This window comes from Petromyzon marinus, chromosome 24 (genome assembly GCF_048934315.1).
Source record: "Petromyzon marinus isolate PM22_M1 ecotype Great Lakes invasive population chromosome 24, UKy_Petmar_22M1.pri1.0, whole genome shotgun sequence".
Lineage (NCBI taxonomy): Eukaryota > Metazoa > Chordata > Hyperoartia > Petromyzontiformes > Petromyzontidae > Petromyzon > Petromyzon marinus.
Genome location: NC_133690.1, coordinates 15,969,658 through 15,997,012, shown reverse-complemented (window position 1 = coordinate 15,997,012; position 27,355 = coordinate 15,969,658). Strand labels below are relative to the sequence as shown.

Below are 27,355 nucleotides of genomic sequence, written 5' to 3'. Positions count from 1 at the left end.
CAGCTCAGTCACCCATCGACTGAAGCCTCGATGACCTGGAAATGCAGAGAGAACCTGCATCCCCAGGTCTTAGGAGATGGGTGCAGCTTGTCTCTGACGTGGGCTGGGGCAAGGTGGATCGGCGTCGTGTTATCACTGCCCGTAGACGATTCATTTCGGTGTAGGAAGGTGACGTCAAAGAACTACCTCCGAGGTCCCTTCGGTTGGTTGCCTCTCATCCACACGTGGCAATCGCATTAGTCCTCTGGGGTTGCAACACGCCTCGTCACATGAGCCAGTCATGCTGCAGTGGTGCAGCAGTTTGCACGCTGAACGAAAAAAAGCTCGACAGGCCCGGATTCCATTCCAAAGCCACAGCTAACGTAAGTGGCAAGCGATATCTGAAACAGTCATGGGCCTCTTCCCCCCAGGTCAACCCAAACGAGTATCCCGCCCCCCGCATCCCCAGAGCGGCATGTAAACATCAGCACTGGGCAGACAAGGACGGCCGCTGTGGCCACACCATTTCCTCTCCTCGCGCTGCCGAGCTGGCCTTAATAGGTGCTCGCTAATAGTACTGCCCCGAGGGTCTAATAAGGATATACAGGGAATCTTTGTCTTCGGTGTATGTTTACACGTACGTACAAACATATACGCGCGGGCTCATCCGGTCGCGATTCCATTGCACGGTTATGTTAGACTGGGGGCGCCCGGCGAACGTGGGACTATTTTAACTCTGGAAATAACAGAGCAACCCCATGGAGATTTATGGTAAATAAGAGGTGGTGGCTGCGGGTCATGCTCGAGGTAGGCGTAGCGAAGACCCAACCCCATGCAGAGGCATTGAGTGCAACGGAGAGGAGAGAGCAAGCCAGCAAGAGTGAGAAAATATATATATTTTTTAAAAAATACCAGGTAAGGGCCACTGAGCTATGTAGCTATTTTTCAGAAGCGATTGGATAGCTCAACGAAGTGGCTTATGATGTGAAAATTTATAGCAACCAAATACTCTGAATACAAGTTTATAAATGTGGAGGAAAAAGCAGAGGACCCAGAGAAAAATCCATGCGACCACGGGGAGACTCCAAATATATAGCAGGCGTCAGAGTTGGGATCGAACCCACGACCTCCTGCATACCAGGCGAGATAGTTAACATCTCACCACTGTGGCGGGAGAGCGGACATCAGAGTGAAAAAAGAGGACAGGTGCAGCGAGGGTTGTTGAGAGCAGAGGTAAAATAAAGGTAAGAGATGGAGATTGTGAGCGATAGAGCGAGTTCGTAAGATAGAGAGAGAGCAGGAGAGCCAGAGAGAGAGAGAGTGCAGGGTCTACTAGGAACTTCCTATTCTTGTCTATGAGGAGTCAGCGATGATGGATGGCAGCAGCTGTTTTTTTTGGTGAAGTATGGCCTAACCTCTCCTAGGAAACGTGTGTGTGTGCATGGTAGAAGGTTGCTTGCTTCCAGCCGAACTTGGAACTTTGCGGGCATGGCTTCTTCCACGGTGGAATTGGTGGGGGGCGGGGGTGATGGGGGGGGGGAGCAAATCACCCAAACAGCAGTGCCCCTCAGTTCGTGTTCCCCATTTCTCCCATTCAGGAGAAGCTCCTCAGTGTGGCTGAGGAGTAGGTGCATCAGCTTTGTTGATTAAACATCAATTCATACACCCACGATACATGCAGTGTGAAAATCTTTTTTTATTCATGTGTTTTTGCTATTGGTTCCTGTAACTCCCTGCAGCCACATTGACTTTTCAAGATGATTTTCGCATCTTCAAGATCCTCCATGGACTCCCCAGCATATTTCTCCTCTCTTATCTCACTCTTCATTCCTCAATCGCCTACTTATCCCCTGTCATCATACTCTGTTCTCTCCCCCCACGCACCCTCTGTGCCAGCAACCCAGTCTTTCTGTCAGTCACGTGTCCACCTTCACTTAGTGGGGGTCACTCGTCCTCTTCTGCTGCACCTTGGGTCTGGTACTCCATTCTCCCAGAAATCTGTGCTGTCAATTCCCTGCACGTTTAATCCCAGGCTATGCCTATTTTTCTCTATACATAAATATGCATGCTGTTTTTTTTTAACAGTAAGATGTGGTCACATATACATTCTACCTAAGCTAACATTGTATTGTCTCGTATATTCCGAAAAGCACACCCATTTGCATTTTATCTCAAGCCCAGTGCAGGCTTCGACCTGCTCAGCAGCCATATTGTTTTTTTCTGGAGTGTATATGTACAGTATCATCATGCAAGAAAACGTAGCATTCAATTTTTTATTAGATTTTGCTTTAAACATATTTACAATCAAACGTACAAGTTTGTATATAGTCTTATATTTATGCACAGTTATAGTAATTACCTAAACTTGATAAATAACCCTTCTCAAACTTTCTCACCAATGATGTGCAAACAAGCACGTATTTTAACAAAGACAGTGATTGTTGGTTTTAGTTAAAAAAATGTTTAAGTATCAAGGTGTTGTATTCAACTCTCCCGGTACACAGGAGCTTGTGTGATCGATCCTGGACCCTGACGATGCCTATATATTTGGAGTTTGATTGATCTCTCTACCCGTGGTCATGTGGATATTTGTCCAGGTCCTCTGGTTTTCCCCTCCACATTTAGAAACATGCGGTGAGGTTATTTGTCTGCAATTATAAATTCCCACGTGTAATGATATAAGCAATTTCGATGAGCTATCATGTGTGGCCAGGTCGCAACTGAAAAACAGCAACAAATCTCAGTGGGCTTTACCTGGTAAATAAAATAATTTAGTTCAGTTTTTTAATTATTATTATGAAAGAGCTACATTGCATTAAGATCACATACATGTGCAAAACCTCAGTGGTTCAATAGCAATGCATATCACGACACTGCTCGGTATGAACACATGATTTTAGCAGTTTTCCTTTTCATTGCAAACTCCTCGACTATACTGTTCAGTACATCGCTTACCCGACCGTCACCTATCTTCCCTCACCAAGCAAAACACCCACACACTGTGCATGGTGGTCACAATTTTCTGTCAATATTCACATATCCAACCATTTCACGTATCTGCCTATACATCACTACCCAGGGAGTCGGGTGTTACATTGCACTGTACATACATATATACTGTAAAATCATTATTTTACATCTGCAGACAGCCGATGAGAGTTATCCGATGTCAGCGAGAGCTGTGTTTTAACACCGGAGCGTACAGTGAGGGAAAAAAGTATTTGATACCCTGCTGATTTTGTTCGTTTGCCCACTGACAAAGAAATGATCCGTCTATAATTTTAATGGTAGGTTTATTTGAACAGTGAGAGACAGAATAACAACAAAAAAAATCCAGAAAAACGCTTGTCAAAAATGTTATAAATTGATTTGCATTTTAATGAGGGAAATAAGTATTTGCCCCCCTCTCAATCAGAAAGATTTCTGGCTCCCAGGTGTCTTTTATACAGGTAACGAGTTGAGATTAGGAGCACACTCTTAAAGGGAGTGTCCCTGATCTCAGCTTGTTACCTGTATAAAAGACACCTGTCCACAGAAGCAATCGATCAATCAGATTCCAAACTCTCCACCATGGCCAAGACCAAGGAGCTCTCCAAGGATGTCAGGGACAAGATTGTAGACCTACACAAGGCTGGAATGGGCTACAAGACCATTGCCAAGCAGCTTGGTGAGAAGGTGACAACAGTTGGTGGGATTATTCGCAAATGGAAGAAACACAAAAGAACTGTCAATCTCCCTCGGCCTGGGGCTCCATGCAAGATCTCACCTCGTGGAGTTGCAATGATCATGAGAACGGTGAGGAATCAGCCCAGAACTACACGGGAGGATCTTGTCAATGATCTCAAGGCAGCTGGGACCATAGTCACCAAGAAAACAATTGGTAACACACTACGCCATGAAGGACTGAAATCCTGCAGCGCCCGCAAGGTCCCCCTGCTCAAGAAAGCACATATATATGTGCCCATCTGAAGTTTGCCAATGAACATCTGAATGATTCAGAGGACAACTGGGTGAAAGTGTTGTGGTCAGGTGAGACCAAAATGGAGCTCTTTGGCATCAACTCAACTCGCCGTGTTTGGAGGAGGAGGAATGCTGCCTATGACCCCAAGAACACCATCCTCACCATCAAACATGGAGGTGGAACATTATGTTTTGGGGGTGTTTTTCTGCTAAGGGGACAGGACAACTTCACCGCATCAATGGGACGATGGACGGGGCCATGTACCGTCAAATCTTGGGTGAGAACCTCCTTCCGTCAGCCAGGGCATTGAAAATGGGTTGTGGATGGGTATTCCAGCATGACAATGACCCAAAACACATGGCTAAGGCAACAAAGGAGTGGCTCAAGAAGAAGCACATTAAGGTCCTGGAGTGGCATAGCCAGTCTCCAGACCTGAATCCCATAGAAAATCTGTGGAGGGAGCTGAAGGTTCAAGTTGCCAAACGTCAGCCTCGAAACCTTAATGACTTGGAGAAGATCTGCAAGAGGAGTGGGACAAAATCCCTCCTGAGATGTGTGCAAACCTGGTGGCCAACTACAAGAAACGTCTGACCTCTGTGATTGCCAACAAGGGTTTTGCCACCAAGTACTAAGTCATGTTTTGCAGAGGGGTCAAATACTTCTTTCCCTCATTAAAATGCAAATCAATTTATAACACTTTTTGACATGCGTTTTTCTGAATTTTTTTGTTATTCTGTCTCTCACTGTTCAAATAAACCTACCATTAAAATTATAGACTGATAATTTCTTTTTCAGTGGGCAAACGTACAAAATCAGCAGGGGATCAAATATTTTTTTCCCTCACTGTAGGTCACAGGCCTGTCTTCACACGGCAACATGCCTGGATTAACATTCAGATTTCGATTACATCCAGGCCTTGATTTAAGCTGACGCGATATTTGGAGCACTCTTCCACATTTAACTTCTGACCACCCCGCCATGCATGGCACCCAGCTAAGTGCCTTTTATTCGCCAGTGGGATAAACGAGGTTTTTAAGATTCTGTAGCGAAGCAAGGTTGCTCAAACTCCGGTCCTCGTGAACTACCATATGCTTGCCTCCCTTTCCCATGTCTACCGATCTAGAAATTCATCGTGAGCCGATGTAGGCCAGTATTGCCAACTCCCCCAACAACAGCCAGCCACCTGGTAAATCTTTAAAACTGTCGATTTATCAAAGTCACTACATCTAGATACAAATTTGCTCAGTTGGCAACATTGATGAACGCACATTCACAAACATCGGAGGGGGTGACGATGCCAGGCTGTTGCGCCCCAATCGAGATCGAATGCAAGTGAATCAGTTTGCACACGCTGCATGGGCCTCGTCAAAGCGAAGGGGAACTTGTCAGAGGGAACCGCCAGGACGACGTGCCACAGTTTGTCGGCAGAAGTCCGAGAGACTGTTGCACAGGAAGTGACGCAGGTCCCATCAAGGGCCGTTGGAGCAAGGACTGTTGGGAAGAAAGCAAATGGTTTATAACGCAAAATATAAAATGGTATTGTTCTGCGTATGTTCTACGGCATCCAATTGCACTTTTGCAAAAAGCAAATCGCAATAAGAAATTGTGCCCGAGGAAATATGTTTGGGATTCATAGCACCAAGTGTAAGGTGTGTGGTCCAGGATTCCAAAGCGGCTGAAAAACCATGAACTTTTGAGTTCGAGCAAATTCCCAGCCTCTAAAGTCACGCGTCGCAGCACATTGCCGGAAAATCTAATTCAATACACTTTCAAAAATAAATACGTAGCAACATTCCAAGTTTAACTCAAGTTGTCTCTCTGTTTACATAGCAATATCTTCATGCAAGTAAATAATATCCAAATTAGCATACGTTGTGCATATTACTCTAGAGCCCGGTGACCCAAGTTCGATTCCTGGCCACTACTAACATCGCTGGCGAGTGGTCAAACCACCAACCATGACCGACAGGCACTGTGGAGTGGCAGCCCAGAGGTCACCCAATGCAGAGGCTGTAAGAGCGATCCTTCAAGGTCAGGCAAAAGCTGTGCAGGACCTAACAGAAGGAAGGAAGGAAGCGATGGCATGGCGGCATCAATGCAATTGGCTGGCTGCGACGATCCCTCCTCTACCACGCGACGCCGGCTTCGTTGTGTGGTGACTGTGGGGACGTCTCGTGCTGCACATCTTGGGCATGCAAGGAGCACCGACACGCTTGGCAAGTTCACCTCGAGTTGGACGCGAGGCTCCTGACGACTCGACGACGCAGCGCCCCGGCCTTGGGTGCGAACCCCAACAAGTTGCGTGAAACGGACATCGGACGTCGGCTCTGCCTTTGGCCGATATCACTGTTGATTGACACTCGTTACCGATGTAACGTGCTGCTCTTATTTTGAAGAAGGCTTACAACAGCGCGCGACGGATTGGCATCGTGGTTTCCGAAAAAGGTGTGGGAACAAAAGAAAACAAATATAATCGCAGTTTTCTTTACTAGGCCGAGAAGTGCTTATCAACTGAATACATTACCACTGAGCATTCTTTTGGTGCCAGTTTTCCTTTCATCACTGACACACTTCACGTATCCATAGCTCTACTTCACCTCTGTTTCCCTCATGATTTCAGTCGTTACCTTCTTCACGAACTGCAAATCCAACTCAATAACAACCCTTTGGCTTTTATGCTGTCAATCGCTCGGGTAGTTTTTTCACTTGGGTGAAAATTGGCAGTGGCCTGAACTGGTCAATAGGGTTAATATTCACATTTCACGGATTTTAAGCTATCACCTATCACCTTACCAGGTATGTGCGACCACACTGCATGTAGATATAAAACAGCCCAAAGCTAAATTGAATTTCGTACGATTCTGACCCAACAATATAATAACAGCGTCGTTGCCCCCGAACAATAACTCGTTTGTTTGACCCAAGGTTAGTATGGTCAGCTCAGCTGCACGAGGCCAAGAAACCTCACACTTTGCCCCAACGTCGCCGAATTCGCAGAAGACTCGGCATGACTAGGTTTCGCGCGATCGATCACCGCCGCCGACGGGGCTTTGCCGAGGACCGTCCCCGAATCCGCCGTCGTCTCCATCACTCGCTGGCGGCTGGCACCAATGCCGCTGCCGCCACCTCATCAGTCTGCCAACCGCGAGCCGAGCGGTTGAACGTCTTGTTGGTGGCGACCGCGTCGGCGGTGGCGGCGGCGGCGGTGGCGGAATCGTCATCGCAGACGGCCGCCGCGGCCCTCCGCGCCAGGCCCAGGTCGAAGACGAAGGTGGCGAGCTTCTTGGCGGGCCGTGATGCCGCCTCGCGGAGCTTCCGTGCGTCGAAGCGCGGGCCGAACAGCAGCAGCGGCAGGCGGCCCTTGTAGGCCCGGTGACCGGTGCCCTCGGGCTCCCCTCCTCGCTTCTCCCGCTGCTCCTTGCGGCGCTGGTGCTCGGCACGTGCCGCAAACAGCTGAGACAGCACCGAGTCCCACCGCTTGCCCATCCCCCGGCTCTGCGGAGGCACGATGGCCCGCTGCATCTCCGTTTGGGAAGGGGAAGCGGCGGTGGTGGCCTCGCCGGGCTTTTCATTGCCAGTCGTAGCTTGGCCGTCCCCGGTGCCGGCATTCTCGGGCTCCTGCACAATGAGGTGCTTCCTCAGACGCGCCCAGCCAAGTCCCTTCTTGGCCGGTTTCGGTAGAGTCTTTGGCTTCTGCTTCTCCTGGGTCTTGCCAGCATTCTCTACCGTTGATGGTTCAGCTGACGGCGGCCGTGGCGGCGGCGTCGACTGAATGGCACGGACAGGAGGCCTGGCAATCACCGGTTCCTCGGCGTCCACCGCCACTTCAGTCTCAATAACCGGAATCAGCCGCACCTGCGCTGAATTGTCGCCGACTTCTTGCCGGATCTCGCTGTTGACCACGACAACAACTGGGGCCTCCCGTTTGTTTTTTACAGAGCCGTCTTCCGGCTCCTCCACCTCCAAGATGTCATCTGGCAGCTGCTGCTGATGCTGGTGCTGCCGATGACGGGGGTGGTGCTGGTTGTGCTGATGATGATGTTGGTGATGATTGACTCCGTGTTCATGGTTCTTGTCGCTCTTCTTGCTGTCCTTGTTGACAGAGTTGAGGAACTTGACCTTTTTCTTGGGCTTGGGGGGTGGCACAGGGGGCGGAGGCTTGGCATGGACCTGCTGGTAGGCCGGGTATGCAGATGCCATGGTAACCATCATGGTAGCCAACCTGTCACATGATCGACAAAGGGGTCAAAGGTCAATAGGCAGGCTTGTAGGAAAATGTATTAAACTAGCTGTACCTGGCGTAACATACGCCGATCTAGCAGATCTTGATTCAACATTCACGCGTTTAATTATATTTTTTTTATCAAAGATTTCTCTACAGACACAATTGTCAATTTCCGGGTTCTTTCTGGTTGTCTTCAGACACTGAGCTATTGCAGACATCCGTAGCCTTTTACATATATAGATAGGCAGAGCTCAGGTAGAAAGTCGCATTAAAGCAATGAAAAATATTTTGGGAAAAAGAAGTCACAGCAGTCTTTGCTCTTCTCCGATTAGAAAGGACTTTTTATTTAAATTTAAATTTCATAAAAACATTTTAATTGAAATGAGTTTGTTTTTATCCAGTTTTGTATCGTTAGCCTCAGAAAACTCTCTCCGTTCCCATTCTTGGATAAAAGCTTATATGAAGAAGAAATCCATTGCTTGTCTCCGTGTATAAATAAAAAAAATATTTCAGTCCATCAGCCAATCGGTTTTCCAGACCAATTTGATCACGCAGCCTTTTTTTTAAGCAAGCAAACGCGCCGCCGATTCCCAAATGCTGGTCATGACGCACACCTTGAACCCCGGCGCATGTGAATTGATTTTTTGCAATTTAATATCAATGATATTCAGTATCAGTCTTTTATTTATACTGGAGCAATCCGATGAGCTATGAAGCTTGTTTTTACAGATGTCCGGAAGCACATCCTCCAATTTAAATCTGGCTCGTTTCTGTTTCCCACTTTACTTTTGCTGTTTATTCATTCCGCTCTCCCTTGTGGCATAACTCGGTCGCCATGTGCCCTGGTGCAAGGAATCAAACGTTCTCCTGTCCATAGCCTCCGAGTGCACGGGGCCCCTGTGTAGCCTGTGGTGCCCGGTGCAGTTGCACCGCCTGCATACTCCACTGCTGCCTACGCTCGCTCTCTGCCCATCTGCCGGTCTCGCTTATTGCGCTCCCCCGGGGCTCCGAGTGGCCTCGTGGCCTCCGGCAACAGCTGCTCACCGAGCCTCAGGTGCCAGCATGCCAAGAATAGGGCAGGAATGGACAGCTTGCAGTATCCGATACCGCGACGCCGCTTATGGACGCTGCTCAAGTGGCTGCCCCCTCACCTCCCATCACCCCCCCCCTCTCCTACCCCCCTCCCTCCCACACCCCCCCCCTCAAATCACCCGAATTACCACACCACCGCCACACGCTCACCTACGCACCCAAAGCATACGCTCTCAGCTCCACCTTGGCATTTGTGTCCGATGTCCAAACTCGCGTGGGGCGTTTATCGAAATAGACGTTAACAAAAATGGCGTCAGCTTCTCGACTCGGTCCTCTGCCCAGTGTGCCGGCAGGCAGGTGCTGGGCCCCAGCCGCCTTTCTCGCCCGATTCGATCTCAAGGCGTTTGCATTCAGCACTCGCTGCGTCCAACGCAAGTTGCCCATGGTCACCACCAAGTTCACCCTCATCTCCCCCCCCCTCACACCCCGTGAATAAATGGAATAAGCCATTCTAGGGAAGCGCAAGAAGTACAAGCTAACCAACACCTCCCCCTACCCCCCCCCCATTTTTGTGACGGTATGGCACAATCCGGTGCGCCAGTAATGTGAACCGCGGCAAGCCAGCCACTGGGATTTGCTTCTCACAATATATACACGGTGCAACGCAGGTGTCTGTGGCCACACACGTCCACTATGTCGCCAGGAATGCTTGGAAGTTCGCCGCTCTCTCCGGAGACAATAGATGCTGTTGGGCTTGCCGCGGATTCAACCTCCCACCCGACGAGCTGATGAATAGTAATCACCTCGGAGAGGTCGCGATATGACTCGCCGAGCCGCTATTTTTCTATCGTGGTGGATATTCTAGCTGCCTTTAGTGGCTGCAGGTGCAACGTGAACACATGACATGAATGCAACAGGAATGAAGCGAGGATCATTGATTCTCACGCGCGATTCGATGGACGTCTTTGTGGGGTTTTGGGAATCGATATGAATCCACGATACATGCACAATGGCAACCAGAACTCTCTAAAAGTATATCTCTTACAACCCATTCGCACGATAGCCTTCTGGGATTGAATACATTCAGCAGCATTGATTTGGTAAAAGCAAAATGCTGGACCGCTTTCAACATACAGTGTCGCATCAGCAGCGTCGGACCTTCTTGAATCAATACTGGTGAACTGCCAGATGTTTATAGACAAGGACCATCTCTTATAACATATGGGTCCTAGTTCAACGCAAAGTGATGTAATACACAACAGATAATAAGCACTGGCGTCGTAGCGAATAATTTAACTCACAAGATAAGTTATAACTTGTCTATGGAAAATCCTCTAAATATTCTGCATTGTTTATTTTTTTCAGGTTTGGAGCAATACGTGAATGAAGTCTGAAAGATCTTCTAACTGCGCAACATCTCCCACGCCAGCAATTTCATTTTTGTATTTATAATTTTTTTTAAGGAAAACAAAAAAAAATATCATTTATATAATGGCTTTAAACAGAAATGTATGTTACTCGCAGTTTATTTAATAGCTATATATATTCCGTTTCGTTATTCCTCAAAAGGATGAGCACTGGTAAACACGAGGGCTTCTGGATGTGCCCCCGCGGACTCCTCGTTTTTTGTCTCTCCACACCGAATCGCGTGCAGGAGTATCTTAAAGTAACAAAAACCCAAACGTAATGGGGCAATCGCTGAAAAACGTTCGCATACTTGGGCGATTTCAAATTCAAGCGAAGCAGATCCGGCGGCAAACCACGCACATTTTAGTCGTCGAGTCACATTTGGCAAGCGGGGATTTTTTTTTTGTGACGCGTGTGCGCGTGCTTAAAAAAAAAAATCACGTTTCTGAATCACGTGCGAGCTTGTTTACACCTTGCGGTCCACAAACAATTGTCAATTAGTCGACGCGTTAATTCCTCAACGTTTTGTCCAAAGTTAAATGATCATTGTCAGCTATCGATAGTAACGCGACGGGCACTCGCGGCAAAAGCCCGGGTGAACATTTCCCAGTGCTCATCCATAGTCCTACTGAGCTTTTACTTGCTTATCATTGACATTGGAGAGGAAGAAAGCAGAGAGGGATAGGAGGGCGTGGGAGGGGAGAGAGAGAGGCGGGGGGGGGGCGCGAGTGCTTGATGAACGAGAGGACTTCTGTCGGACGCTGGAAGGATTTGACGATGGCGGCGGTGGCGCCTGTTGAGCGACGCTCGCTCGACGGCCGCGTGAGTTGTTTTGTTTTGCGGTTGCCCTCGCACGACGGACGTTTCCGCTGCGCTTGCGCGGCACGAGCTCTGTCGAATTTCATTCCCGGCACGTGGAGGACAAACGTCGAGAGACATCGCGCCGGATGGCGGCGCACAGCACAACTCATCCAGCCCCCCACACCGAAACGCACGCTAGGGTGGTGCGGGGGGGGGGGGTGCGAGAGCTTAGACTCGGCACGCACGCACGGAGCCGCGGCGTGCCACGGGGTCGATAGGAAACCCCACGTGAGCACAAACGTCATTTGCCAAAGAGCCCCCCCCCCCCCGCCACCTCGTCCTACCCCGCAATATTTAGCGATCATCAGACTTTGCAAAAAGATAAGCATTCTACGTCCACCGCCACCGCATTGCCCAGTAGAAGCTCGTCAGTTTAGCACGTAGGAGGAGGCTTTTGCGACCAATATCATCCATAAGAGGGTTTTTTTTATGGGTTAGATCGCGTAAATATAAATGTGTAAGGTTTGTCACAGAAACAGGACGTGCCAATTCGTTACTAGTACAGCCACACCGGTTGTGTGTTGGAGAGCAAATCCACAACATGTACAATCGGAGTACGACGTTTTGCCAGTAATTACAACCGGCATCATCAGGTGGCAGCAAGATTTGTGGAATCTTGTCGCAGCCGGCTTCGCTTGTTTGCACGAGGATCGTACAGAAACGATGGAAGGGAGGGGGCGGAAGGGCCTTCCAGCCCCTCTCCCACCCCCCTTCCACCGATATTGGTTTTTATTGATATCTCAACGCCCGACAGGAAACAGAAACGGGGCAAAAGGGACGAGCAAAGGAAGTAGTTTTTTTAGAAGCGGTTGTGCAATGGTGCATTGTGGGCTTTTGCGAGATCGCGCACTCGGGGCTATTTTGAAAGACCTCGAGTAGCACCCACTGGACAAGGGGAGGGGGGGCTGCGTTTCTGCTGGCTCTTCCCATTGGACAATTTCTAGTTCCCTAAAATGGAATTGGAGATACAAACGGAGGATCGCAGACGTCATGTAAAGGAGATGGGGTTTTCTTACTTTGCACACACAGGGTTAGGGATCGTGCAGAGAGGTGCTCGCATCATCCTCCTGTACGGAAACTTTATCAAGGACGAGAGAGAATGTGCGAGGCTCAAAAACCTCAAAGGAGATTGACGAGTGATGGGAAATCGCAGACGCTGACGGGCTAGAGTCAAGAGGTGGGCAAAGTTGCAAGTTGGGCATGGGTTGGAGATGCCAGCGTGCGCCAGCCTATGTCACGGTGGCGTTTAGGTTCCAGAGAGCAAGGTGGCACAACGAATCGTGACCAGAATCTTTATTTATCCTGGAGATATCCGATTAGCTATAAAGCTATTTTACACGGGTGAATGCCACAACACCATCAGACGAATGTGAATCTTCACGCTTCTGTTCAACCCGTGGATATCTATACCTGGCCAGACTTGTCCTTTGTGTGAAGTCAGCTTGGTGGAGCGAACAATTTGGTTCCTGTTGAAATTACAAGTTATCCGATACGCGACTCATATTCGTGTGCCACCCATGAGATGCGTGCCACCAGGGCGCATTTTGAATTGAATAATATTTACTCTTAAAATGTTAGCGCCCTTCACAGCATATGAGGGGGTGGGTGGCCAGCACCACGTCCGGCCGCCTTTGTCTCCCTGGTGGCGATGTTTACGCGTGGCCACCACGTACTCATTTGAGACCGAATTGGTGCAGATGATCATCACTGGCGTTGGCACACGAGGACAGTTGAGCTGTGGGTTAGTTTGGTCCACCTGGTAAGAGCAGGCAAATTGCAACGGCGTTGTTGGTTGTGGCATCGCTGGGTTACAGCCGGCCTCTTTCGGCGCATGCAGGCAGAGAGTAAAGAGAGAGCGTGGGGGAAAGAGAGAAAGTGTCGAGATTGGCCCGAGAGAAGGGTGGCGCTTGTAGTTTCATTATCTAGGGAGGTAGGTACGTCGCTTAGTTTTTTTTTAAAGGGGGCACATGTATCACGCATCATATGTTAATGGCGAGAGAAAAAATGAAACAATACGGCAACGTAATCCGATAACAGTGTAACGTTTAGCGGTAGTCGTAGTGGCACAAAAACAAAAAAATACAAAAATATAAAACTGCTTATATTACTACACACACACGCGCGCACGCACGCAAGTACGATTTGTATCCTGTGCCTATGTATCACAGCGTACGCGTGCTGCGACAAATAGATCTTTTTTTTTTCTTAAAACCACGCTTATTTATTTCCAATAGAATATCTTCACCAAAGTGCATAAAAAAAGAATATAGACATGAATAATAATACAGGAAAAAAAGAAACTTCCGTAAACAATTAGGCGATTAAGAATTGTTTAAACGTCTGCACTTTTTTGTTTTTATTTTCGCTAACGGTAAAAGTGTTTGGGAGAGATTGTTTCCGCTTGCTACACTGCGCATTAGTTCACCGTCCATCTGTTGTTCGATGTCCGGAGGGCAGGGGGGGGGGGTCCGAGGGGGAGGGGGGGGTCCCCCAAGGCTGTGAAATTGTGGAGCGGCATCACCGTCGTCCCATTGGCCGTCTGCCACAGGCGAGAAGCGCCGAGACTTTCGGGCGCCGTGAGGCTTCGTGTGGGGTGGGCGGCTAACACGGTGCAAGTCACGGGCTTAGACCCCCCCCCCTCTCGCAAACCAATTTACCAGCTTGTATTCATCACACTCTGCAGCGGTGTTTATCCGGAAATCGAATTCAACGACGTCGATTTTCTCGTCTAGATGACGGTTGGAGTCCGTTGCGTGTTCCGGTAACGCGAAGTAGACACGCCGCTCGCCATTCAGAGCGGTGGTGGTACCAGGGGTTGCTGCCGGAGCGTGGCTGGCATGGGGCCCCCTGCTGCTGCTGCTGCAGGATTTTACCTGGGACCACCTGTCTAACGCCCCCCCCCCCTCATTATAGCCACCTGGGGCTCCCTCCAACCCTGCCCCCCCAATCGCCACTTATGTCCAGCCCGCACAGGACCTGCGGTCACGGCACAGCCAATTAACCGAACACGGCTCATCCTGTCGCTCATCCTAACCTCTTGACGCCGGTGAGAGAAGGCTTTTGCAGGTAATCGCCGCAAATCCCTCAGCTGTGGGTGTCTGTTAGCGACGGATTCTTAGCAAAGATGCCTCCCCGGCCCGTCCTGACGACGCATCGACTCGTCGATTGAAATCCAGTCTCGAAATCCGGTAGCGGATCTGAACAATGGCTGTGTCAAAATGATGCTCGCTTTGCAGAGCTTCTTGGAGACTATTATGTGATGCCACGACAGGTCAAAGTTCACGATCAATCTGATGATAACTCGCTGCACTGGGTTCATCGAAATACCTGCGATAGTCAGGGCTTACAATAGGCGGGCGATCGGGTGAGGCTTGCACCACGCAATGTCGCTTTGGCTTCCCACACCACCGCTGCCCCCCTCCCCCATCCAAGTCCACGCTCCCTTAGCGGTGAAAAACTGTTACTGTGGCTGCCTGCAGCAACAGTATCCAATCTACCCCCACACCTCCAACTGAGATAAGCTGGAGCCTGGCCTAGCGATAGCCCTGTCAACATTCCAACTGTTTTGTTTTAGCGTAGCCACCTTAATGCGACGAGGAATGTGATGTCACCCCTTAAATCAAAGTTACGATGAAATAAATATTGACTTACGATGAAATATTGGCAATAAATCGTTGCACTGGCTTCATCGATGTACCCGACCCAAAAAAACAAATTAACATTTAAAATGGACCACCGCCCAAGTTCCATTTACAACGACAAAAACAACACAACATGGTGACATGTTGTGTTGCTTTCATTTTTGTTCGGTGGGGGTGGGGTTTCTAATAACTATTATCTTAAACTTCAGTTACATCCATTCGTTGTCGTTGTGGCGACCGGACCACCCCCAGGGTGAACGTCCGAAAGGAAAGCCCACAGATGCCGTCGCAAGTGCGCGCGGCGAATGGCCCGGGAACTTTCCGGGTTCTTTTTTGTTCGAGTGTTGTTGTCGCTTCGATCGCATTATATAGTTGGCGGTCAATCCCTAATACGCTTCATATTTTCCTTTTGCTTCTTTTTCGTACACATTTTCAATAAAAAACAAAGCTGAGAAAACGTCCCACGCCGTACACTCGCCGTGCCTCTCTTCGTCCACTGCTCTTTGCCTTGGCTATGTACGGTGAGAAAGAAGTTGAACGTACATTGTCTCAGCTTTTTTTTAAATCTCGATCGTGGCGCATTTAAAATGTCACGTCCATTGATCGTTCGCCTTCTGGCGTCATCTGGTCGAGCACCAATTGGGTCGAGGCTCAAAAGAAAGCCGTCCCTTGGTGTGGACCAATCAGTTTCAAGGACAATACATATATTATCATATGTTTTTTGTTTGCATTTTGACTGCAGGTATTGTGGTTAATGCAGACATGAAACCTTTTAAAAAGGTTTCAGTTTTGTTGCCAGAAAAAAAGGGGAAAAACCCTATTATAAGCCTTGGTTGCTTGCGACCGAATCGCTTCTATATAGTCCACGAGCCCAGGCATGGTTTCTCACCGCTCAGTACCGCTTTAAAAAAAACTTTTTATGTCACCAGGTAAGGTCCACTGAGTTTTTGTAGATATTTTTCAGAAGCGACCTGGCCACAAATGACGGCTCAACGAAGTGGCCTATTACGTGGAAATGTATAGCAGGCAAATATTCTAAACGCATGTTTCTAAATGTGGAGGGGAAAAACCGGAGGACCCGGAGAAAAACCCACGCGACCACGGGGAGAGAGACGCAAATTCCAAATCTACAGCTGTCAGTGTTGGGATCGAACCCACGACCTCCTGTATACCAGGTGAGGTCGTTAACATCTCTCATCCGCGGCACCCACCTGAGCTGGTAAAGCCATAGCGGGTTCCAATGTCTTGATGTGACCAATAACAGTGAGTTGTGTGATAACCTGTTGCAATGACTGGCTTATTAAGTAATTAACTTTCATATTCTTGGTTATTTCGGTAAAGTCACGTAGAAGGGAAACAATAAAATAAAATGAAAAATATTGTTTTATATTTTTATTATTTTATTGTTTCCCTTCTACGTGACTTTACCGAAAGAACCAAGAACATGAATCCCTGCAGTCACGAAAGCTTTAAATCAAAATTTAATTAACTTTCATCGGTCATGTAAAGACATCGGTAGGCCAAACATTTGCTACCTTAGGTCATACCAACTCCTGCTATGACCCGGGGACGAATCATTATCTGTGCACAGCTCGAGCTGGTTGCAGACTAGAGACAATACTCCACTCAAGCTATCCGCTCGGCGATTCGGTCGCACCGCAAAACTTCGTGTGGCTGATGTTGATTGGAGCAGCGGTAGCAGCAGCAGCAGCTATAATTTGACATTGAGGTGGTTGGGCCAGATCATTGCATCAGGAGTAGTGGGATCGCCCTGACGATGCCTCCCTTTGTGTCTGTGAACCGGGCAGTGAGTCCAAGCATATGGTCCCGTGGTCTGTTCTGGGCGACAACAGTCTCCGCACACCAGAGAGGTTTTTAAAAAAAAATGTCCATGCGTCCATCAAGTAACCGCATCTGCTGCCGTGGTTTGTGTGCGGTTCCGGTGGTCGTGGCCCCCAGAAGCTTCACGGGCGATCGAAGCCCCAGGGGCAGCTTTAGGTGCACGCATCAAGGCAGGGGGCTTTGCCCCGAAGATCCCTTCCGGTTGGATACCTCGCGTGTGACCAACTGACGATAGGCGTGGTGAAGTATGGGTAAACAATGCGCAGCAACTGACACAGGGCGGGGAGGCGTGTCGTCCAGCAGTGCATTGGTAAGGGGCTGACGCTTCTCGAATTAAATCACTTGGCGCATCGCGGGTATAGGGCATGTACTTCAAAGCGCGCGTCGCATTATTAAAGTGAGAGATTTATCGTTTACAATTCGGGCGCATCACGTGAAAATTGGTTCACGTGACCTCTGAACCCGTCTAAGAGAGTCTGCACGCGCCACAATGACAATCGATATAAATCGACCCTTCAACCCCAGCAACGAATTCAATTTCAAGGGCGATGTGTTTTTTTTAAATTAGGGTCCTACATTATAGTTGTTTTTTTAGATCAAGATGTTTTCAGCAAATTCACAAGAGTTTGCATGCGAGGGGAGGCCCGGAGCACCTGGAGAAATCCTACTCTTGCGAGGTGGAAACATTCTATTAAAACTAAACTAAATATATATTTATTTTACTAGATCAGGCCCACTGAGCTATATAGCTATTTTCCAGAAGAGACCTGGCGACAAGTGATACCCCAACGAAGTGGCTTATTACGTGGACATTTATATCAGCCAAATACTCTAAGCGCATATTGATTCTAAATGTGGAGGGAAAAACCGGAGGACCTGGAGAAGACGGATGATATTCATCGGCGCTTTGCTGTACCACCTTCTCCTGGCTCGACAGGATATGGGCACATCGATGCCCAATGAGTAAGGGGTTCCACAAAGTTCGTGTGATCAAGCAACCCTCGGCTCCACAGTGCTGGATTACAGGCCATGTGCATAACTACCACCGCCCGGCTAGGAAAATCATAACATTGATTCATACACACACAGGTGATTTGATGTATTTTTCGTGATCTTAATTGTTCCACCTCCACTGAAATTAAATCGATTACGTATTATTTGCTAAAGCACCAATGCTCCAGGTTCATAGTCGTGAGCTAGCACTGCTGAGATTCCTGGGTTCGGAACTAGGCAGACACCCACGATTAAATCTTTATTCTCACTTACCAATGATTGCCAGTTCTGTCATTGTTTGGGAACATTATCTGACACAGGGCGATGCACTGCTAGCTGCAGAGTAGAAACACGTGAAAAATATATGCGTAAAATTTCGATTTAAAGCTTTCGTGACTGCAAGGATTCATCTTCTTTGGTTCTTTCGGTAAAGTCACGTAGAATGAGAATAAAATAATATATGTGCGTGCCATGACGCCGATAGCACAGCTAGAATATAATATTTGAGAACAAAAATTACATTGGCGCAATATATTCCAGTCCTCAAAAGGCATAATCCAGTTCCATGTTTTCTCGCTCAGCAATGCCCCAACATTCCGCAGTGGATTAACCCGTTTACACATTACAAGATGCTGTCGTTCGGTGGAAAAATAAACACGGCACGGGTGCTGGCACTCGGAATGGATTTTCAAAAGTCCTGCTAAATTTAAAATGAAAAAATGCACAAGAAAACGTGGCCTCTGCATAATTCCATTTCAGTAATTAAATATCCAGCTCTGCATATTTTAACTTTACCACCGTGGCCTCATGTACAAACTATGAATATCCATGCACTGTATTAGTGGAACTAAAAGTGTGACTGGAAGAGCTATTATTAATCTCTGCAGCAAGCAGGGAAGAGGCAAAGTTGGCGTTTCGCTGCTCCAGAATTATTTTAAAGGCATGAATCTGCAGCATGAAATTAAAATAAAGCCAGCGATATTCAATGGATAGCAAAAAAATGCGCTCTAAGATTTGCATTCATATTAATCCACGTGCCATGACCAGTTGGCTAACCTGGTGTGGTTACATATAGTGAGAAAGGTGGCGGGTTGGCTCAAGAGTTCCGAGTGCTGAGGTGGTACCACTGAAATGCTGGGTTTTAATCCAAGTATTAGCCACACAACTGTAGTTAAACTGGATTCTCAAGTTAATTGTCGTGGCCCGTTCACCGATGATTGCACAAAAAAAACCTCTTCATATCAAATTGATTATCCACTACATTTAATTTGGTTAAATTCCAGCAATGAGAATTTAAATATTGCTTTGCCGGTCACGTGACGAACATTATTACTCTCCATGTGGCGAAGTGGGTGGAACGTTCTGCCTTTTACTGTGTGGTCCAGGTCACTTAAAGGTATCTCAGACGTAGAATGTGATATCCGCTTCCGACAGTTATTCTCTAACATAAATGGTCACTGCTCTGAAAGATTTCCAAACGGATTGTTCGTCTGATGAAGACTCAAATAACACGATTGAAATACAACCGAGGGAAATTTACATGGAAAAAATGTTGAACACAAAATATGATTGATAGCACTTTGTCAATGTGCTGCTGGGTGAAGGCTTCCCCGTGCCATGTCGATTGTGGGAGTCGTTTGACCATACTTCACCACGCTGGACAGTTTGGGTTCATTGCACAGCGTGCTAATCAATAGGCCACCCACTCCACCCCGGTTAAACGTTAGCGATAACAATTTGTGTTCACATGGCCAATGGAAGTAAATTGTCCAATATCGTTTTGAAAGTGGATTGATATCTGCACAACTCACTTGTCTTGTTCATAATAAAGGTTTTTGGGTTAGAACATTGGTGCAGTTGGCGCCGATGATGGCAGCCTCGGTCGGTTGGTGAGCCCTGTTTTGTCCGGTTTTGTCTTGTTTTGCTTGATCACCTGTGCTGGTGAGAGAGGCCTGCTGTTCAGCTGCTGGTGAGAGAGGCCTGCTGTTCAGCACACCCGTGCTATTGAGAGAGGCCTGCTGTTCAGCACACCCGTGCTGGTGAGAGAGGCCTGCTGTTCAGCACACCCGTACTGGTGAGATGGCGCCGATGATGGTAGCCCCGTTTTGTCTTGTTTTGTCTGTTAATTCAGTGTTTTGCCAATATTTTCGGAGTTCCCTAACAAGAGACGAACTTTTAAACATCAGGGAAACAATTCCTGTGGATTTATTTCCCACTCTTCTGTTTCCAGTGGCAGAATTAGTGGGCATTCTAGTCAAAGCCGCGCTAGGCTTTGCTCAAGCAGCGAAACGCCACCCAAGGGGTAAACGGTCGGGGGCTCTAGTACGGCTACACAGACGCGGGATCCGAACAGTGGTACCGAGCTTTTTCCTCTCCAACGTACGTTCACTGTGCAACAAAATGGACGAACTTCAGCTACTTATGGTGAAAACAGAGACTTTCTTTCATCTTCTGTTTAATGCTTCACGGAGACATGGCTGTGTGATTTGATTCCGGACACTGCGCTACAACTGGCAGGATTCCATCTTGTAAGATCGGACCGTGACATAGCACTCTCCGGCAAGACGAAAGGCGGTGGTGTTTGTTTTTACATTAACAGTGGCTGGTGTGTAGATGTCAAGTGATTCTGCAACATTGTTCTCCGCTCCTTGAATAATTTTTTTATAAACTGTAAACCTTTATACTCGCCTCGCGAGTTCGCGTCGCTCATTTTGGTCGGAGTTTACTTGCCGCCGGGTCCTCAGGTTATAGAGGCCCAACGCATGCTCGCCGACCAGATTCTGAGTGTGGAGCAAATCCAAATTCGCTGGTTATCGTACTTGGCGACTTTAACAAAGGTAATCTCAGCCACGAACTCCCCAAATACATACAATTCATTAAATGTCCTACCAGAGAAGGGAACATTCTGGATCACTGCTACACTACAATCAGTAGAGCCTACCACGCCGTCCCCCGAGCAGCACTGGGACACTCTGACCATGCCATGGTCCACCTGATTCCTGCGTACAGGCAGAAACTAAAGCTCTGTAAACCTGCTGTGAGGACATCTAAACAGTGGACCAGTGAGGCTGTGGAGGATTTGCGGGCGTGCTTGGACTGCACTGACTGGGATATGTTCACGACTGCTACCAATAGTCTGGATGAACTCACAGAGGCTGTGACGTCGTACATCAGCTTCTGTGAGGACTGCTGTATTCCAACACGTACCAGGGTGAACTTCAACAACAACAAGCCCTGGTTCTCAGCAAAGTTCAGAAGGTTGAGGTTGGAGAAGAAGGAAGCGTTTAGGAGTGGGGATAGAGACAGATTCAAGGAGTCGAAGAACAGGTTTAGCAATGCGGTGAGAGAGGCTAAACAACTGTACTCAGAGAGATTAAAACATCAGTTCTTTGCGAACGACTCTGCTTCTGTCTGGAGAGGGCTCAGGCAGATCACCAACTACAAACCCAGAGCCCCCCACACCACTAACGACTCCCGCCTGGCCAACGACCTGAACGAGTTCTACTGCAGATGTGAAAGACAATTGGACTGTCCTGAACTACCCCTTCCCACCCAAGAGGCCCCATCCCCCACCCCAACTACAGAGACGACTCTCTCCTTTCAGGAGGGAGAAGTTAATAGACTTTTCAAGAGGCAGAACCCACGCAAAGCAGCTGGGCCGGACTCTGTCTCTCCAGCCACCCTCAGGCACTACGCTGACCAGCTGTCTCCGGTGTTCACCAACATCTTTAACACCTCCCTGTAGACATGCCATGTGCCAGCCTGTCTCAAGTCCTCCACCATCATCCCTGTGCCCAAAAGGCTAAAGCCAACAGGACTAAATGATTATAGACCGGTCGCCCTTACCTCTGTGGTAATGCAGTCTTTTGAGCGCCTGGTCCTGGCATACCTCAAAGCCATCACAGACCCTCTCCTGGACCCCCTTCAGTTTGCCTACAGAGCCAACAGGTCTGTGGACGACGCAGTTAACATGGCCCTCTACTTCACCCTACAGCATCTGGACTCCCCAGCATCCTACGCCAGGATCCTGTTTGTGGACTTCAGCTCTGCCTGCAACACCATCATCCCTGCCCTGCTTCAGGACAAGCTCTTCCAGCTGAACGTGCCCGACTCCACCTGCAGGTGGATCACAGACTTCCTGTCTGACAGGAAGCAGTGCGTTAAGCTGGGAACACAAGTCTCTGACTCCAGGTCCATCAGCACCGGAACTCCTCAGGGCTGCGTCCTTTCCCCACTGCTCTTCTCCCTGTACACCAACAGCTGCACCTCCAATCATCTGTCCGTCAAACTCTTGAAGTTTGCGGACGACACCACCCTCATTGAGCTGATCTCTGGTGGGGATGAGTCTGACTATAGGTGAGAAGCTGACAACCTGGTGGCCTGGTGTAGTCAGAACAACTTAGAGCTAAATGCTCTAAAGACAGTTGAGATGGTTGTGGACTTAAGGAAGAACACAGCCCCACTCACCCCCATCACCCTGTGCGATTCCCCAGTCAAAATTGTAGAGTCCTTCCGCTTCCTGGGCACTATGCTCTCCCGGGACCTCAAATGGGAAATGAACATCAGCTCCCTCACCAAGAGAGCTCAGCAGAGGATGTACTTCCTACGGCAGCTGAAGAAATTCAACCTGCCAAAGACAATGATGGTGCACTTCTATACAGCAATCATTGAATCCATCCTCACCTCCTCCATAACCGTCTGGTACGCTGCTGCCACTGCCAAGGACAAGAGCAGACTGCAGCGTATCATCCACACTGCTGAGAAGGTGATTGCCTGCAATCTACCAACCCTCGAGGACCTGCACACCTCGAGGACCATGAGGCGAGCAAGGAAGATTGTGGCCGATTCCACCCACCCTGGACACTCTCTGTTCCAGCTACTCCTCTCCGGCAGAAGGGTGCGGTCCATCAGGACCAAAACCTCACGCCACAAAAACAGTTTCTTCCCATCCACTGCTGGCCTCTTCAACAAGGCCAAGGGCTTACACTGACTTTAATATTTTATCTACAAAATGACACCTTGCCATATTTACACTATGTTACCCTATTTGTATTTTTTGTATTTTTAGATTGTATCTTATAGCTACTTTATATTCAATATTTATTCAAATTTTTACATACTTTAGCCCCTTAGTGTTAGTTAGACTTTGTACCTTTAGTATAGTTAGACTTGTATACCACTTATTTTAGATTTCAGATTCCTATATGTTGAATTTATGCACCTTCCTGCCAAAGTAAATTCCTTGTCTGTGCGAACTTTCATGGCGAATAAAACCCTTTCTGAGATTGCGTTATTTATAAATGTGTCGTAACCCTCCACCACCCGACATGGCCAATCAGAAAAAAAGTGTCACGTTGACAAAAGACAAATAGTTCACTGCTTTAGCCCACCGGTATGTTTAAGAGTGAATCCACAACATTTACAGTTTGAGTACGACGTTTCGCTGGCAATTACATCCAGCATCATCGGGCAATTCGCCAGAATGGTAAAGCCCTCGCTTGCTCCCGGTATTAAATGGAGCAGGAGGATGACGTCATCATTTAACTCATTCAGGTGCAGTGATTTGAGGCGGAGGGGGGGTATTGTAATTATTTAATTGATTGGTAATCAGTCAATGGTTATGATTAGTAATGAGTTGTAGATTAGTAATAAGTTGTAATGTGTGTTATTGTGATTATATGCTACGTTAGTAATCCGTTAATTAGTATGTGTTTCCCCTATAAGGAATTGTCATATGTATTATTTAATAATACGCTTCCAAGCCGCACTAAGCCTGTAGCTGTCAGAGCGATTAAAGTTATTTCTATTTCTCTCAATTTCAATGTATTCTCTAATGAAATGATGACGTCACCCTGCTGCTCCATTTAAGACTGGGAGCAAGTGAGGGCTTTACCATTCTGGCGAATTGCCCGATGATGCTGGATGTAATTACCAGTGAAACGTCGTATTCAAACTGTAAATGTTGTGGATTCACTCTTCAACACACCGGTGGGCTAAAGTAGTGAACTATTTGTCTTTTGTTAACGTGACACTTTTTTTGCTGATTGGCCGTGTCGGGTGGTGGAGGGTTACGACACATTTATAAATAACGCAATCTAACCCAAAAACCTTTATTATGAATAATATTGGTCGCGAAAGCCTACGTGTTAAACTAGGTTGTCTTGGCCACAAAAGGCCAACAACAGCATGTGCTACCAATTTTTGTGAATGTTTACAAGTCCACGACTTTTAACTTGGCATTCCCACCTGCAATACGGTGCTGTGGGCAATGCTCGTAGATCAGCGTGCCGAGTAGCGCTGTGACGAACCCTGTGCGTGTGTCTGAACAGCACTGCGGTGACAGGCTGCTCCTCCTAACGCCGACTCGACTCACTCGGAATTCCCCATCTCTGGCCATCGATACATGCCGGGGATCACCGCTGCCGAGATATATGCATCAACTCATGAGAGTAAATGTGTATATTTGTTTATGTGTTCAAAGATGTTTAGTTTTATGTCACTGCAGAACGTTTCATATATTCGCACCTGCTGTAAACTCTACGTGTGGTCATCGAAAGGTAAAAAAAGTAAGTCACCGATTTGTGAAACGGATCGTGACTTCAAATCACCCGCAGAGTTTGGAACTCCCTTCCCCAAGTCGTCTGTGCTGTCGGCTCCCTGCCCTCGTTTCAAGTCCAGCCTCAAGACCTTCCGCTCTACCTATGTCCGACTGGTGCCTCTGTCTGCAGGATAAACAAGCCACTGTTTCTAGACAGAGCCTTGTGACGGCGGCCACATTTCATCACCGAGTCCAAATTGCAGTGGGATTCAACCTGCAGAGTTAGTGCGATCAATCTTTCACATCCATCGACGTCCCAAAACGCTCGCAGTATTTTTAGCCAATTTTCCACCTCCATAATAACACTGCAGGTGAAGAGAAAACGACGAGAGACTGAGTGCACAACTACCCGCACGGGGGTTCTGTATTGAATAGCCCAGAGGGACTCCGTGAATGATGAGCATTATAGGGGGGGGGCACCTTATATGCCTTGTTACTGCCCCCTGTCAAAAGTTGTTGGGCGGTGGGTGGGGGGCTGTCAACTCTACCCCCCTATATATGTTCCCAAGCACAATAGAATAATGATGATGTGAGTTTGACCATTTTTTACAACGATGTCTTTATGCTTCCGTTTTGGCCCCTCTCTACTTTGCCCCCGTACTCAGCTCCGAGTTTGCTCTCACACTCCATCCATGCGTCTATAAAGCACGGTTCCACGCCGGGCATTCACCACGCCTCGGCATTTAAAACGCAGATCCTTGTCGTTACTTGGGGAATCATGAGGCCCTCATCCAGCAGTGGATTGACAAAAGGGCTGTACGTTTTTCCATTATTCCCCCTCTATCAATTCCCCATATTTTACCCGATCAGATTGCATTGCCATGCACTTGCAAAGCACTTTAAAGATGCGTTTAAGCACTGGAAATAAACATCCGTTGCAAATCCCTATCGTTAACTACCGAGAGACAAATTTCGAATTTGCAAAGCGACCGCGCGCAGGTGCAGCTCATCCTCACCTGGAGGCTTGAAGAGTTGAGGGACAGTGGAGTTGAAGGCTTCGTTCAGATCGTGGGCATCGCCCGACCAGAAGGGATGGGAAGAGCGAGGAGGTGAGACAAGAGGAGGCGTTGAGACAGGAAGAGGAGGAGGCGGTGAGACAGGAAGAGGAGAGGAGAAGAACGGAGGAGGTTGGAGATGAGGAGGAGGTTGGAGATGAGGAGGAGCCCGGAGGCACCAGGAGCGCCTGGAAGACACCGAGCGTGATGGGACGTACCCCGGGGCTCGTGAACAAGCGATGAGTGAAGAGCGAATCCTGCTCCGGCTGTGCGGGATATTTTAAATATAGATCGGGCTGACATCAGCCCCGCTGCTGCTGCTGCTGCGAGATGTGGATTTTTTTGATCGTTTGCACTTTCAGAGGGTACATGCCTCCTGTGGCTGGTTGAGAAAGCAGTGGAAACACTTGCTCAAGGCTGCTGGAAACGCCAAAACCGGTTTCACAGCTTAAAAACAACAACAACAACGCTGAGCACGATCGTGCATTCGGCATCATGTCACGAGATAAATGAATATGGATCCCTTGCTGAGCAGTGTTATGTTCTCCCCGTGGTCGCGTGGATTTTTCTCCGGGTCTTCCCTCCACGTTTACAATCAACATGCGTTTCGAGTATGTGGCTGCTATACATGTCCACATGATGAGTCACTTCGTTGAGCTATCATTTGATTTGTGACCAGGTCGCTTCTGAAAAAGAGAGATATGTAGCTCAGTGGGCCTTACCTGGTAAAATAAAACGTTTAGTTTAGTGAATGGCCCACGGAAGAGGACATTACAGGGCTACCTCGAAGATGCCTTCAAGCAATATCCGTGCATAATAGTCGGGGGCAGCGCTTTGCGCCAGGTGTATCGCTATAACAACGACGTTTGTTTTATTACAATCCGATATTTGTTTTTAATGCTCAGGAGATATATAGGGCACAGAAGCAAGTTTCACGCGATCGGGTTATATGGTGCCCACTCTCACATCGGTGACTGTGGCGAGGACCAGCGACTCGCGACACTTGAGAGCCCGGGTTTAATCGCAGGGTCAAGGCCCTGCGATTCGATCCAGCCAACGACACCGTTTTATTTTGGTATCATTTCTTAACCGTCTCGTGTTTGTTGTTGACAATTTACCTTGCCTCGTTTGTACAGGATTTCCTTCGGATTATTGTGTTTGCCCTGTTAATCTAAATGTAAGCACAGGAACATTATTTTCACGCATTCCAAATACGTTTTTTAAAAATTGTTTCCTAAGCATGTTTCAAGAGCGTACATAAAGGCTTTCAATTGAATTGCACGCAATTTTATGCCCTGTTTAACCGACACCAACTATTGGAACACATTAGCCACGTCAATGTCAATACTACACAGTACTGCGCTTAACTTATGGAGCTACACCACGGTCGTTGGCACATTGTATGTGTGTAGAACTAATTTCGCACCATGCCGAGCCAACCGTGCTAATCGGCGGTGCGGGGAAAGGACAACACAATGCACGATGAACCCAGTGACCTGAGTTCGATTCCTGGCCACAGGTTACATCAGGTAGCCAGTGATGTCCAGTCAGAAATTCTATCCTGCCCCCCACCCCCAAATCTCCTCACCCTTCACTAACCCTCATTGACCCGTGCGGTGAAGTATGGTCAAACAACCCCTGCAAAACTGACCCAGCGTGGAGCATTCCCCATCCAAAAGTGAAAGGGTTGCAGATTTTAATTGAAAGCTTTCGTGACTGCAGTGATTAATATTCTTGGTTCTTTCGTTAAAGTCACGTTGAAGGGAAACGTCGTGAGAATTTAATTGTTTTATATATATTTTATTATTTTATTGTTTCCCT

General features: G+C 48.0%; 2 protein-coding genes across 2 annotated transcripts in view; one reads left to right on the top strand and one right to left on the bottom strand.

Annotated features, from left to right (window-relative positions):
- Positions 1–15,567, top strand: part of LOC116945612 (uncharacterized) — a 78,360-nt gene extending 62,793 nt beyond the window's left edge. Inside the window, exon 14 of the mRNA XM_032960091.2 lies at positions 10,563–15,567. Coding sequence (XP_032815982.2) covers positions 10,563–10,591 — 29 coding nt within the window. The 3' untranslated portion in view covers positions 10,592–15,567. The remainder of the gene's footprint in view (positions 1–10,562) is intronic.
- LOC142928917 (uncharacterized) lies at positions 1,715–25,888 on the bottom strand. The gene is made up of 2 exons (XM_076069445.1): positions 25,496–25,888; positions 1,715–8,162 (listed from the first exon to the last, which is right to left on the bottom strand). The coding sequence occupies exon 2, from the start codon at positions 8,150–8,152 to the stop codon at positions 7,028–7,030; it is 1,125 nt and encodes a 374-aa protein (XP_075925560.1). The 5' UTR covers positions 8,153–8,162; positions 25,496–25,888; the 3' UTR covers positions 1,715–7,027.
- Between the last annotated feature and the right edge of the window lie 1,467 nt (positions 25,889–27,355).